The 15,178-nt window shown below is 38.6% G+C and overlaps 1 protein-coding gene across 1 annotated transcript in view; it reads right to left on the bottom strand.

Moving 5' to 3' along the window:
• The window catches only part of COL13A1 (collagen type XIII alpha 1 chain), a 235,357-nt gene that overhangs the window by 208,651 nt on the left and 11,528 nt on the right, over positions 1-15,178 (bottom strand). The window contains exons 2-3 of the mRNA XM_089677089.1: positions 13,458-13,493; positions 3,410-3,436 (exon numbers count right to left, since the gene is read on the bottom strand). Coding sequence (XP_089533215.1) covers positions 3,410-3,436; positions 13,458-13,472 — 42 coding nt within the window. The 5' untranslated portion in view covers positions 13,473-13,493. The remainder of the gene's footprint in view (positions 1-3,409; positions 3,437-13,457; positions 13,494-15,178) is intronic.

Here is a 15,178-nt window from a genome sequence, read left to right as displayed (position 1 = left end):
TAACAGCAGTCTTGAGCCATTCTTTAGTGCAGTAATGAAGCGATGCTGTAAGAGGTGTAAGATGGTCCTCTCTAAAACTAGACACAGGTTATCAGGGTTTCTTTATTATAGGTCAGGAAGTAACAAATCCGAAGAATTAAAAACATGTGACAGCCTGAACAGCTGAGTTAAAGGCATTCCAATACCTAGAAATGAAAGCACTTTCAAATAATTGCTGTAATTCTTTAGTAAAGCCTACAACTGTGAGAATCTAGCTTTGTATAGCCTATATTTCTTAGCCCTCTGGAGACATATTTCCTGGGTGCTTGGTCAAAATGAAAGATGTCTAGGACCTGGACCTGGGTGCTTGGTCAAAATGAAAGATGTCTAGTGTAATTTAGACATTTGTGCCTTGTCACTGTCTTCATAAGAACATGAAAAACACAGCTTCTGTTTTGAAGTTCAAACAATAATTATTACTTGCCTAAAAAGTGTTTTATCTGATTTTCTCATAGCTATGTTCTTAGCTCCCAAATGTCTTTCGTTTGGAGGGACCATCCCTCTTTTTAAATCAAATCCCTCTGTCCCTCTTTCCTCCTCAGTTGTCCCTCTTTTTAGTCTGATGTATAGACCTCCAAAAAAGACATTTTTTTTTTACTTTTATTATTATTTTTTTCAGCAAGTTTGCATCCAACCTCTTAGCTCTTGCTTTTCTTATTAAGAAAAGCCAGTAAAAAAAATGGAAAAATGTGGTGATAAAAAGCACTCATGGATTTAGGCAATAATTTTCTGAATTTCAATTCATCATGGTCCAAATAACTTGGGGCATGGATGTCTCTTTTGACTACTTTGTGTTAAAGGGTATGCCTCTTTCACATCTCAGAAATTTGATCCTTGCACAGGGGTGTGTATCATATACAAGGGGGTCTTGTAGATCACAATATCTATCCAGTGGCAGACCTACTGCCATAACTGTCAGCACAGTTTGTTTGGAGTACTTCCTTCATCAGAAGCCTTTTTTGCAATCGAAGCCAAACATTGCCTGTGACACCAAGCAGGTAATTGATGTTGCCTGTCATAGCCTTTCTTATGGATGCAGACTGTGCATACTTCAGTGAAAAACAGTCTAGCAGCAGGTTGTGTCACCAATATATTCAGTATTACAGGCGTTGCTTTTCCATAACCTTGGAGGGTTTGTTTCCACTTAACTTGTGTGTTCTGGGGTTATCTGTTGTGTTCTATTAATTGCATAATTGATTCAATGTGATAAAACCTTTAACCGCTCGTATATTGCATATATGAAAAAATCTTATAAAATGATCAGCTACATTTTCAACCACAACAGCAACTAGTACAAGACTAGATGATAAATAAGTAGCTAATATACAGTACATCAGTATTAACATTGTTAAGGGTTTACAAATGTATACATCTGAATTCAAGCTGCTATACTGCTATAGATCAAATCAGATCAACCATTTTTGGACATTATAATGATTACTTGAACATTACGGAGAACCCAGGAAATCAAGCCTTGGGATCCATTATTTTGCTTTATTTTCATATTTTGAAAATAATCTTTTCACAGAAAGAATATGATCATCAGCGTCGTAATTTGAAGGATATTTCAGTTTATATAGTATATACAGGGCCTTGCCAACTACAACCAAGCCATAAAAAGCCCATATATGGGGCAATTTCATCAAAAGATGCAATAGATTTTATCATGACTTTTAATAACTGGACAGAGCAGGGGTATTTATAGTGTCAGCAGTCTTTAGCAACACACTGGAATTCTCTGATTCAGCATTTCCTTTGAAAGTGAAATGATCCATTCATCACAGTCATACAGTAAAATGATGAGACAAAGAGAATGACTATAATAAAATTGGTGGTTTGTCGAATGAGATTTCCACAGGCAAATGTCTTATGTTGCCTCATCATCAGTGAGAGATCTGCTTGCTTTATAACCAGTCCAAAAGCTGAGATTGTTGCAAATACAATATAAAAGGAGTCTTATAGCTCTTTTGGTTTACCTTTCAAAGTTAAAGTTGAACTACGGGCAAAATAAAAATTATATAATATGCAGACTTCCACTTGCATTAACACATAATTTTTTTTTTCTTAGTTCCCCCATTGATTCTCCAAGTAGATCTGTTATTGTTTTATTTCTTATAAGAGGGTGACATTGCTATTCCTTTTGCAGTGAAAGCACACAGCGTTGTCACCCCATGGGACAGGGTAGGCTTAGCTGGGAATGTAGTTTTAAGTTGATTTTACGTTGGGGGGCCTAAAATTACAACCATTTTAAGCAGTTCCCTTAACAGGTTTTCTTTTTGATTAAAAAAAGTTTCAGCCCTATGAATAAAAGCTGACTGCTTTAAGTACCCCTGTCAGTGTGAAATGGTTTCTTCCAACTCCTGTAACTGAAACAGGACAGTTTGGTCTGATAAAAGAAGTAGAAAAATAAAGAATCTACAGGCAAAAATAGTGATGAGCCGATATATCAACCAAAAAAAAAGTGCCAATAATGGCCAAAATATTTTAGATATATATTTTAATTTTATTTGTGTGTGTTACTTTCAATAAAATTTATTTTATGCTACTAGATTGTATTTTTTAAATTCATATTCATTTAAATTTATGATATTAATTAAAAAGTTGAATATAATACAATTATATATTTTAAAAAATATATCTTTTTTTAAACTGTCCATTTCAGTTTTGTTCCAGAATTTTGATTTCGGTGCACCACTAGCAATAATGTTATGGGTGGGATTCAGAAAAAGAAAAACTGCTATGTCAATACTAGTGACTGACTGCATCATATATGTATGTTTTTTTTTTTATTTTGCCTACGGTTCCACTTAAATGCCATTTGGATCATATATTTCAAGGCATATGCTTATTAGTAGTAATGTCAGGAAATGTACGAGGAGGTGCAATACAAACAGACAAGCTGTGCCCTCCGTCTGAACATCACAGATGGAGTTGGCTTATTTTTTAAAGTGTTGAGCTGTCTGCCTTTACAACCAATCAATCTGTGCTGCAGTGTGCACTGTTCATGGTTTACAAGACTGGCTATACAAACTGAACTTGTGGTGAGGATTTCTGGATAGTATAAAGTTTTCATCACTTGTGTGGGTGTTTATGAGCAAATAATTTCAGCAGGCAATAGCCAGGCCATGTGGCTGCTAGGACCAAGACTGTCTGATGGCACCAAACGTTTTATGCTGCAATTAATCCTAAATAACAACATGTTTTGGATGGCAGTTATTAAGTAAAGCAGGCTCTTTTATCAAAGAAATGGGAGTGGGGAAGCAGGGACGAAAGAGGAGTCATTTTGTTGTTTTTGTTTCAAGTAAACAGTTTCCAGATGGCTAAACTTGTGGTTAGAGGGTATTTTGGGGGAAAGGAGGAGCTGACTCACCTTCTCTCCAAGCTGACCCTTTAATCCCTGGATCATTTACATCATCCGCAGGCACATATAACAGGGCAAGATCAGGAAAATTAAAAAGGGAACGGAAGGGAAAAAAGAGAAAACGTAAGATTAAAAGGGATAGAGGAAATATTAGTACTTTATTTAAAACATGCAACATTTAAAAAACTGAGGGTTAACAAGACTTTGCTTATGGTAAATGACAGAGTCTCTTTATAGACCAGCCCCTGACGTACTTATATTCAACTAAGCCATGCTCCCCTGTGCCTTTTCTTCATTGGAGCCAGAAATTCAAACTCTGTGTAAGGATTGAATGATTTAATCCCCTCTCTTGAATGACTGTGTTTGGGCCTGGTAATTGGTCACTTGATGCAGGGTGGTGATAGAAGTGTAGATGCACATAAGTTGGCCAGGGTTTGCTTAATATTTTCATAATTTTGATAATTAAAACTGAAACAATTATGTATTTATAGAGCTTAAGATGACTACAAGTATGAGATGATCACTGAATATGTATACATTTTCCAAGCACAACACAACTGGTTTCAACCCTATTTCAGGGAAACATTAGTAGTCAGCTAAGACAATGAGTCCAGGCACTAGGCTTCTTTCCAGAACCATCAATCAGAGGTGCCTGCAAAAGTCATACCGTGGTCAGACATATTGGTCTTAATGTGAACCTGTGCACACTGAAGTATTTTTATATTCTGAAGAAGCAGTAGAAGCACTTTAAAACAAGTCTTCATTTATCTCAGTAGTTGTATGCACTGTGTAGAAATTGTTCTTCAAATTTACAACAGAAGTTCCGATGTGTTAGACTTTTTTCATATTACTTTCTTCACCAGAATCTTGGCATCCTACCAGCCTTCAGTAAACAAACAACAGGTGTTTCTATGCCCCTGTTCACACTAGGCCATACCGCATTTAGGTAATTTGGAGACTTTATTTGTTGGTTTTTGTGCATTTATTAGTTGTGAAGTGCTGTGCTGGGGAAGGATTGCATGTTTTTGGCGCTGGAGACTTTTATTGTGGGAGCACCTGAAAAATGTGCATGTACCTTTTTGGTCAGTTTCAGGTGTTGAGCTACAAATGCTTGAACACTCAATTGTGTACAGGATCAATGGAAAAACTTGGGGTTTGCCTTATTGAGCATGTTGGAGCTATGAGCTTCAAGCTACAAAATGATCAGGTTTGAATTGGGCTAAACTGTTAGATACTTACTGTAACCTGATTTTAGAACCTTTGCTGTGATCTTTGAGGACATTTGAGAATGAATTTCTGCATACTAGAACCAGCTAGGGAGGTCAGTGCGGTGGCTGTTTTACTGGTTTGTTAAGAATGTGTAATGGTCTGGACACAGATACATTTTAAAGCTAAACTCTAGGCAGATATAAAATGGGTATTTAAAGTGTAAAAGTAGCCAAACCATTTTTTAAAATTTTGGATAAAAAGGGGTTAACAATCATGTCAAGTTATTTTTTTCTTTCTGTGCTCCAGTCAAACGGGTAGCCCAACTGGAAGACTTACTCCCACCTCTTGCTTAGGTGACATTGTTAAAAAAACTTTGGATATCACCTCACTTTCTGTTCTAGTGACAACAGTCTAGAACAAACAGAGAGGATGAATCTCCCTAGTGGGGACAAACAGCAAAAAAAAAAACTTGGCACAGAATCTAACCCTTCCCCAGTCCATCCAAAACTAAAAAACAAAGCAAAAGGTTTGCCTCCACATACTTTAATCTATGTATGTATCATTTAAAAAAAAAGTCTAATTCTATTGAATGCAAAATGACATGCCGGGTCACATTGTAATCCATTGTATTAAAAAATGGTAATTGCATTGCAATCTCTCATTAAGCTTGGCCCTTAACCAGTACCGTTCAGTGGAATTGCACGTGTTCCTTACACACACACATAACAATGTGTGTTACAGATGTGACCTAGTCACTGGCCTTCTGGCATGATATCATGTGACTTATTCCTAGTATTCATTACTTAGACACAAATGAGAAAGATTGGCCCATTCTTTGTTTAAGAAATGTTTATTTCAACTAAAGATGATTTAATGCAGGTGACAGGATTAGCTGAACTATGAATGCTAATTAACTCTAATTGACAGGCCACCAAACACAGCCAACATCAGCATCATGCTAGTACAAGTGTGTTAGGCAATAACACAGGTGTCAAAAGAATAGGGACAGGATGTAATGGATTTGTATGGGTCACTTCAGTTGACTACTCATTGAGTGCATATAGAAGAGTGGTGACCTACTATGAAACATCACAAATGCCACACCAAAGGCCATAATGATATATCTATGTTTTATATCTCTATTTTGGGTAACTGAGTCAAATTACCACTTAAACACTTCATAAAAATGTACTTAGCAGCAATACTCACTCGGGTAAGGGTAACCATTTGGTTAAAAAGGCTGCACTACTTTAGTGATGCCCTACACTGGCCCTATTCTGATCTGGAAATCACTACAATTTTGTCATATTTGTGAGGTCACTTACAGTTGTGACCAAAATTATTCAACCCCCACTGAAATTGAGTGTTTTGGCCAGTTTGACATTGCTTTTGATCATTCAGTCATCTTGCTTACATTTACATTAAAGAGGCACTTGTAGGTCAGACAAATATAACATAACAGTTATAATGAAATAACCACAAATGTCTTTTCTGTGCTCACAGCATTATCAGTTTTATTCAACCCCCAAGTGACATTCAATCTTAGTACTTAGTACAGCATCCTTTTACAGTTATAACAGCTTTTAAACGTGAAGCATAGCTTGACACAAGTGTCTTGCAGCGATCTACGGGTATCTTCGCCCATTCTTCATGGGCAAAGGCCTCCAGTTCAGTCACATTCTTAGGCTTGCGCACTGCAACTGCTTTCTTTAAGTCCCACCAGAGGTTCTCAATCGGATTTAAGTCTGGTGACTGCGATGGCCACTCCAAAATGTTCCAGCCTTTCCTCTGCAACCATGCTCTAGTGGACTTGGAGGTATGCTTGGGATCATTGTCCTGTTGAAAGGTCCAACGTCTCCCAAGCCTCAGGTGTGTGACGGACTGCATCACGTTTCCATCCAATATCTCCTGGTACTGAAGAGAATTCATGGTACCTTGCACACGCTGAAGCTTCCCTGTACCTGCAGAAGCAAAACAGCCCCAAAGCATGATTGACCCTCCACCATGCTTCACAGTAGGCAAGGTGTTCTTTTCATCATAGGCCTTGTTCTTCCTCCTCCAAACATAGCGTTGATCCATGGGCCCAAACAGTTCTAATTTTGTTTCATCAGTCCACAGAACACTATCCCACAACTTTTGTGGTTTGTCCACATGGCTTTTGGCATACTGCAGTCGACTCTTCTTATTCTTTGGAGACAGCAAGGGGGTACGCCTGGGAGTTCTGGCACGGAGGCCTTCATTACGCAGTGTGCGTCTTATTGTCTGGGCTGAAACTTCTGTACCCACATCTGACAAATCTTTTCTCAGTTCCTCAGCAGTCACACGGGGACTTCTCTCCACTCTACGCTTCAGGTAGCGCACAGCAGTCGAAGTCAGCATCTTCTTTCTGCCACGACCAGGTAGCGTTTCAACAGTGCCCTTTGCCTTGAATTTGCGAATGATGCTTCCTAAGGTGTCTCTTGGTATGTTTAACATCTTTGCAATCTTCTTATAGCCATTGCCCTTCCTGTGAAGAGAAATCACCTCTTCTCTTGTCTTCCTGGACCATTCTCTTGCCTTCACCATGTTTGTAACCACACCAGTAAATGTCTAGAAGGAGCTGAGTATCACAGTCATTTTAAAGCTGCCTAATTGGTGCTTATTATGCTTGATTGCTGCTCGGTGACATCCACAGGTGTTTTCAATACCTGATGGAAAGCACCTGTATGAACCTCTGTTCTTCAGAGTGGTAGTCTTTAAGGGGTTGAATAATTGTGGCAATGAAGAAACCACATAAGAACCATTTACTACTGTATTACATAAACAATTGATGTCATTTTAGTTGCATTTGGGTAGTTACAACGTCCTTGTAGGATTTGATTCTGAATACAATTCCAAATGTACACTATAGTCCCTAAACCCCTTTACAGCATTGGGGGTTGAATAATTTTGGTCACAACTGTATGTCTATCACAATAGGACAGTGTGTCCTTCAGACAAGACAGGAGAAAAATTCAATAGAACAGATAAGTGAATATAATTACGAGCGCCTCTCATACCCCATGGTTTTCAGCCCAATTATTTGTTGAGTTATTATTGTGCCAATGACAACTGGTTTACCAGTAGAGATGAGCTACAATGACTTTAAACCTCAAATTAACAGAAAGTGGTTCATCTGTTGGGCCAAAACAGGCCAAATGGGCCATGAAAATGTGTCTTGGCAGCATCACCTGCTTGGAATGAACATTCAAGATCAAAACAGTAGGTGTTTTTTTGCCAAGTGGGAATTCTTCTGCCGAAATACCTAGCTAATAGTTATAGCTCTGAAAATGAAAATGTTGCAAATAATAAAAAAGTACACTTACGTAATAACTAAACTACCTGCTAATTGTACAATAAGCATTATGATTTGTGCTAAGATCCTGCAAAAATCAAAGTAACGTCAGTTACACGTATCCCAAAAAAAATGGCTAATTATATGTTATCTGATTGTACTAGTTCTGGAACATGTAAGCCCAATGAAATAATTGTTTTTAAACCCTAGTCCAATCAGATAAACAAGATTTATTCAACTCAGTATTTAAATGTATAGTTGACACTAGTGTCAAATAAAATCTGGGACAAATTAGACCACACATGCACAACAGCACATAGAGCTTATTTGATATAGTCTCAAGCCATTTGCAAAAGATTTGACCATATTTGCCCTAAAAAAACACATTGAACCTGGCAGGCAATAAACAAAGCATGAAATAGTAGAACAATTGGTCAAATACATCATATAGGCAAAAGGTCATAAAGGTTGCAAATAATTGCACTTTTTTCACATTCATATGGTTAATTGTATTTTAATTATTGCTTTCTAATTATATTCAAATTAATTGAACATATTTTTGTGAATTCATAATATATGATTTTATCTCTTTAATCCATACATATAGCTGATAATTCAATATGCTAATAGAGTGGCTACACTTGGTCCTTCGCTGTGTCTATGAAATAGCAATGTAGCCACCCTTGGACAGCAGCATTGCCAACCTGTGTTAGGGTAGTGTTAGATGAACTAACATTTGGAACATGTTATACAGTATATTCCACCTTTATTTTGGGTGGAACATGTAATATGTTTCAGTTCCTCCTCTCCACCTGATCTCCCCCTCCATGTGACAGTGGGCAAAGGATCCTCTGCCTGCACACGCTTACAGAATTTAAAAACAGTGCAGTCATGCCAGGCTCCTCCTAAAAGTCGTGCCATTCATTCACAGAGTTCCGAATACAAAAAGGTTTTGCACAGTAAAGTTGGCCATAGATGGATTAAAATTTGGCAGGTTCAGCGGGCTCTTTGAAGCGCAGATGGAGATAGGAAGTGACAAAACTGGATGTGATGTCAAAGGGCGTGTGGATATGCATTTTAAGCCCTCCGCCTCTCTTTCATGTCAACTCCACCCCCATAGGGGCAGCGATCTCCTGGGATCCAAGAATTCTGCAACCAGGGCTCTAGCAAATAGTTCTGGAGAAGGGGTATCCATCCTCTCTAGTTGACCAAACCTTTTCCTTATTTATGACTGATTCCAATACACATGAGTACCCACTCAAAAAAAATGCTTCAAATGATATCCCTTTTGTTACTCAATTTCATAGCTGCCATAAACAGATGGAAAGTGTTTTACGTAAACACTGGCCCATACTATTACAGGATCTGCATCTAAAATTCCAACTATCAGATAAACCTTAATTCGCATATAGGAAAGCACCTAATATAAAAGGTAAAGTGGCCCCTAGTAAACTTAGGCGTACAACCAGCCACATACCTCACTCACCTTTTCTCCTATCATTGGTATGTACCAGTGCAGAAAACTACGGTGTTTGACCTGTAAGTTTATCCTTCATGGCCAGAAAGAATTTACCATCAAGGGGAAAACTTACAGGATCAAGGAATTCTGTACATGCTCCTCAAAATACGTTGTCTTTTGCTTGGCCTGCCCATGCGGGTTTACACTATGTGGATAGGACCACATGTACTCTCCGCAAGCGCTTTGGACAACACTGCCGTCTCATGGAAGACAGTACAGATGTACATAGTGTCCCTAGACATTTCTTAGAACAACATGATCAGTATTATAAGTCCACGGTAGGGCTCAGAGTATGCATTATTGAAACCATGCCTTGAGCTCTCCCCACTGCTGAGTGATTTCAGCGGCTGTGTAAGAGAGAAACATATTGGCTGTATGCCCTGGATGTACTTGTCCCAGGAGGTCTAAATGAGATATTGGAAATTAATTCGATATTATAACCTTGTATATGACAGCTTGATCATTCATCTTCTTTTATAATCATCATTATATTTACATTTTCCACAGGTTTTTTTCTCTTCCTTTTTCATTCACAATAAGTAACAAATTCTATCTACATATACAATAGTAAGTGGATATAGCTAGAAGTAATGAGGTCATTTTCATTAATGCCCTTGATTTTGATTTTTTCTTTTATTTCTATCTATCTTTATTTTTATTTTATCTTGACCTTATTTTCATTTGTCAACCTAATTTTCCTTATGTTGTGCTTTAATTTTAGCATACCATAAATCTATTGTCACATATATATTAATATGCATTTTGTATATGTAGCAATTGTATGCATGATAATATGTGTCTTTTTAATGTTATTGTCATTCTGGCCCTTGCTTGTAATGCAAAACTATCCCCAGGTATCGCTTTGCCGGATACACCTATACCCTAAGTAATTTCACATGAAGTCTATTCAATTTAATTCTTCCAGTTTGATTGGTTTCCTTTTCCATTACTCCATTATCTGTTTTCCCGCCTATAAGTAGCAGCTCTTGTGATGGGGGCCTTTGATCTGAAGAAGGAGTGTCTGCGCATGCTCCAAAATGTGTTACTGCCCCCTGGACATCAAATCAAGCATGTGAGTTCCACGTCACTCCCGGAAGTATGGCGGACATCTTGCCTGTGCGTTCCACCACTCTCACTATCGCTGGTCAGCTCAGTGTGCTCCCCTGGAACTACACAATTGATGAGCTTTTGCCTTGCTGTAATCCTGTGTTTTTAACCTTTTATGACTGAATAAACTGCTGAATAATTAGAAAAGCCTTTCTTGCTGTTTATTATTACTAGAATTCTGCAACAAGCTGCAGAAGTACCTGGGACTGGCACCTTAGCATACCATTTATGTGCATTCCTACACAATTTGAGTGGGTTGCCGATTTTGTGTGCTGTTTCAATTATTCTATCTAACTGCACTTAGTCTGGCACCCCCTTGCTGTCTCTCTGATCACTACAGGAAACATTAGGACCACTACCAGGGTATCCATATTAACAGTCTTTCCGGCATCTCTCCCACTTGTGAAAGCCATCTCAAAACTATGATAAACTCTTTTGATTTTATTAAATGTGAGTTGCTATTTGTCTTTTTCTAATAAATGTCACATTACTTGCTACACTTAGTCTGCGCACTCTGATCTGTTTGCTGAAATGGCCAGTATGACATGCTAAGTTTGCTTTATATTCTGCATTTGATATAAAAACATGTTTTTTTTTGTAAAATGCATGGTAATTATTTTATATAATGTGTAAAATGTATTAAAGCTAAAAAATTATTTAGTTGAAAAAAAAATAGCTTTGAATCCATAAATATCAATGTTTGAATTAGAAATGTCATAAAAGGTACATTTTTGCCTCTCGTCGCCTTTCAAGAACAACTGTTTTACTGTTACTAAAGCAAAATGTTAATTCTATTAGTCAGATGACCTGTAACAAGCCGAAAACTGCAGAATCACTTCACTCAAAAGCTACTGTTAGTAATATGTCAGCTCCTATAATGACTAAAATAATGTTATACTTAGGTTTTGGCCAAGAAGAGTTCATATTAATTAAAATGACAAACTTAAAATAACAGCTTTCTCAGAAATAAAATATTCCAGTACAGCAGGGATACAGAACACTCAAATATTTTGTTGCAATAAAAGCCAGATTTAATTATCTGACATGAAAATCCAAACCTAGATCTGATTTTCTAGAGATAAATCAAAAGTCTGGCTGGAGGAAGTAGGTTTTCTTTCACATTCGCCCGTGTTTTCTCATGTTTAGCAGGAAATAAATATGCTTTCTTTAGCAGTGGGGTCCCCAATGCTTGTCTATATCTCCAGCTTACTACAAAAGTTCATGACACCAGTATTAAGGAAAAGTCAACATGTTTTCTCTCATTCCCAAGGAAGAGAAGGGATTTTGGTACGGGTCTCAATTTCCTCAGTGCAACGTTGGGATTCGGACCAGTAAATTAAGCCTAATGCAGTTCAGCGGGTTATCCTGCACAAAGACACATATTACATGCCGCTAAAGAAAACAGCAATTTCCAACCACCACCTAACATAAAACATGAGCGTTACGTTTCCAGTTACCGAGTCATGTAAAAATGTCAGTTTTTTTCAGGATACTTTATGGTAAAAGAGTGTATTATATGTTATGCAAGCAGGATAATTCAAAGGCAAATTCCAAAAGCCACAGTGAACAGAGGATACCAAAACAAGCTAACATATAAAACTGCAAGCATTGTGTTACCGGGGAGGGCTGGCAAGAGGAGCAGGGGGGAATTGGCTTCCTTGGCCCAAATAGTAGCATATGATTTGTGTCCTCACACTATTGTGTCAGGTTTCCCCATATGTAAAGGTATACATAAAGGCAGATATTTCATGTCCATGCCTCCAAAAGCACAATTTCCATTTTCTAATTCTAACAGCTGCTATATAAAATTTGAAATCGTAGAAAAGTGGAGTTGTTGTCCAGAGCAAGGACATGTATGGCTCTGTTTTCTATATTGCTTTAAATCCTAAGTGCAGCCAAGATCAAAAACAGAAAAATCAGCACAAGGGACATAACGTACAGTCAATAGGATGTGTTCCTTTTACTGATTCCTCTGCTGTTAGTAGTAATCTTCCTCCATCCTACTCCCCCACGCCTGCTGCTGCAATCTTCCAGTGTGATGGGGGTTAATACAACTAAAGGGTTGTCACAAGCTCTCATCAAGAGAGTCCAACTACGCCTGGCCTTTCTGCCCAACTCAACCATTCACAGAAGTCGTACTACAGCTACAGCATCGTACTGACTGTAAGTTATGTCCCTTTTGCTGATTTTTCTGTTTTTGATTTTGGCTGAACTTAAACTTTAGGAGGTAGGAATTGATTGTTATTTGTTGACAACTATAAACCTCTTACTCAAAACCCAATTAAACATTCCTACTAAAACAGCAAAATACATTTCAGGTGTACCACAACAAAAGGTGTTCAATGTTTACCAATTTGGTTTCATGAGAAAGCAGCCATTCATTATCTGTCAGTATGCTGTAGAGAAGGACCTCCATGTGTGGAAGCAGTGGTCTCTCGACGTCAGACATGCTCTTGCTGAGTTAGGACTATAGCTCAGCAGTCAGTAAAGCTCATGCTCCCCACTGATTGGAGAGTTGTAGATATGATTTAGATGTGAGTGTGTACCTCTACAGAGAGACCACTGCTTCTACAAAGAGCACAAGGGTCCTTCTCTATGGTAACTTGGCAGAAGACTAGCTTTTTTACTTACTCAGTGGCTGCTCTCTAAAGAAAATTAACTTTGTGCTTTGAGAAATTTTGGTTTTGATGCACCTGGAATATAATTAGCTGATCTAAACTGAAGGTTCAATTGGGCTTTTACTCCAGTTTCTATACATCAGGCCACTGTATCATTCAGAATCCATATTAATTTAAGCTTTCCATCCAACCATTCCTATACAACTTTAAAATGAATGTAATGCCAGCTCTCCCTTGCACATTTGCAATTTCACAGCTGCGACACAAAATGATGCAAAGTCTAAAACTCACCATTCGTCCTGGCATTCCGAGGCCACCTTTCTCACCCTGATAATCAATAGAAATCACATGAGCTTTCACAATTCATATTTAACCTGGCTGAAATATGCAGAAATATGAAGCAAACGTGGATTTTCTGCATAATTGTTCTGCCATTTGCTGAAACATTTCTGACATTTACCACATAATATTATTTTAGCATACAGTACATAAAACTAGGCCATTATGGTAATTCTGGATACATGTATGAATAGGCAGTTATCTAATAGTCATGTCTCCAAGGATAAATTAGCATTTTACTTTCATTCCACTGTTGTCCTATATTTTATCACTGTATTTCAAATTGAACTTGTTTAGTCTATATTATGCACATGCCTGCTCATACTGAAGTGTCACATTGATATACTAGTGCGCATTGTATTCCTATCCCTGCTAAATGTGACAAAGGGACCCATGGTTGTTAACCACTTACCTACCGGGCACTTTCACCCCTTCCTGCCCAGGCCAATTTTCAGATTTCAGTGCTGTTGCACTTTGAATGACAATTGTCATTCAAAGTGCAACATTGTACCCATATTAAATTTTTATAATTTTTTTCACAAAATGAGAGCTTTCTTTTGTGGTATTTAATTGCAACTGGGGTTTTTATTTTTTGTACTGTAAACAAAAAAGTGTAAAAAAATGTGAAAAACAAGGTTTTCTTTGTTTCTATTATAAATTTTTTCAAACAGGTAATTTTTCTCCTTCACTGATGTGCGTTGATGAGGCTGCCCTGATAGGCAGCACTGATGGGCACCGATAGGCTGCACGGATGAGGTGGCACTGATGTGGCAGCACTGGTGGACATTGATGATACTGCACTGACAGACGGCACTGATGGGCACTAATAGGTGGAACTGATGGGCACTGACTGGCGGCACTGATGGGCACTAATAGGCGCAACTGCTGGGCGGAACTGCTGGACAGCACTGATGGGTGTCATTGCTGGGCACCGGTGGGTGGCACTGCTGGGCACTGATGGATGGCACTGCTGGGCACTGATGGGCAGCACTGATGATCAGTGCCCTGATTATCAGTGCAGATCTGCTCTGTGACATTTGTCGGTTATCGGCAGTACTTTCCTTTTGCTGTGACAGCGTGAGGAAAGTGCTGCTGATAACGGGCAACTGTATTTACTTTGTGATCTGTTGTGTCATTGGACACAGCTGATCACGTGAATGGCCTTTTACCTAGTGATGTGATCAGCTGTGGTCCGTAGGACACAGTGATCACTGACAGCGTGGGTGCACACCGTTGGGGGTGCATGGGGGGCGAGTTCTGGGAGGACATCATATGACGCCCTCCCAGAACTGTAGCCATCTTTTGACTATAGCACAGTTGTAGAGTGGTTAAGGATTCCTGGACGACATTTAAATGTAAACAAAGGGCAGGAGCAGTGTAAAGAAAAATGGCGTTTACCTCCCCTGGTATGGATTTTAAAGGGAAATACCCCAAAAACCTGGGGTTCCTTCAAAATCCATACTACACCCTTAGCCTGGCATGCATCCTAGCAGTCCAGATAAGATGGGTGAAAAAGCATGTGCTCCACCCTCCTCCTGAACCATACTATGCCACATGCCATTAACATAGGGAGGTACCTTGGCAAAGTATCTTGTCCCCATGGTAATGATGACAAGGACCTCTTTCCCAAAACCCTGGCCCAGTGGTTGTGGGGTCTGTGGTCTGGGGGTGTA

This window comes from Staurois parvus, unplaced genomic scaffold, assembly GCF_062004578.1.
Source record: "Staurois parvus isolate SC_StPar_1 unplaced genomic scaffold, SC_StPar_1.0 ptg000177l, whole genome shotgun sequence".
Classification (NCBI taxonomy): Eukaryota; Metazoa; Chordata; class Amphibia; order Anura; family Ranidae; genus Staurois; species Staurois parvus.
This window is presented reverse-complemented; position numbering and strand designations above follow the sequence as displayed.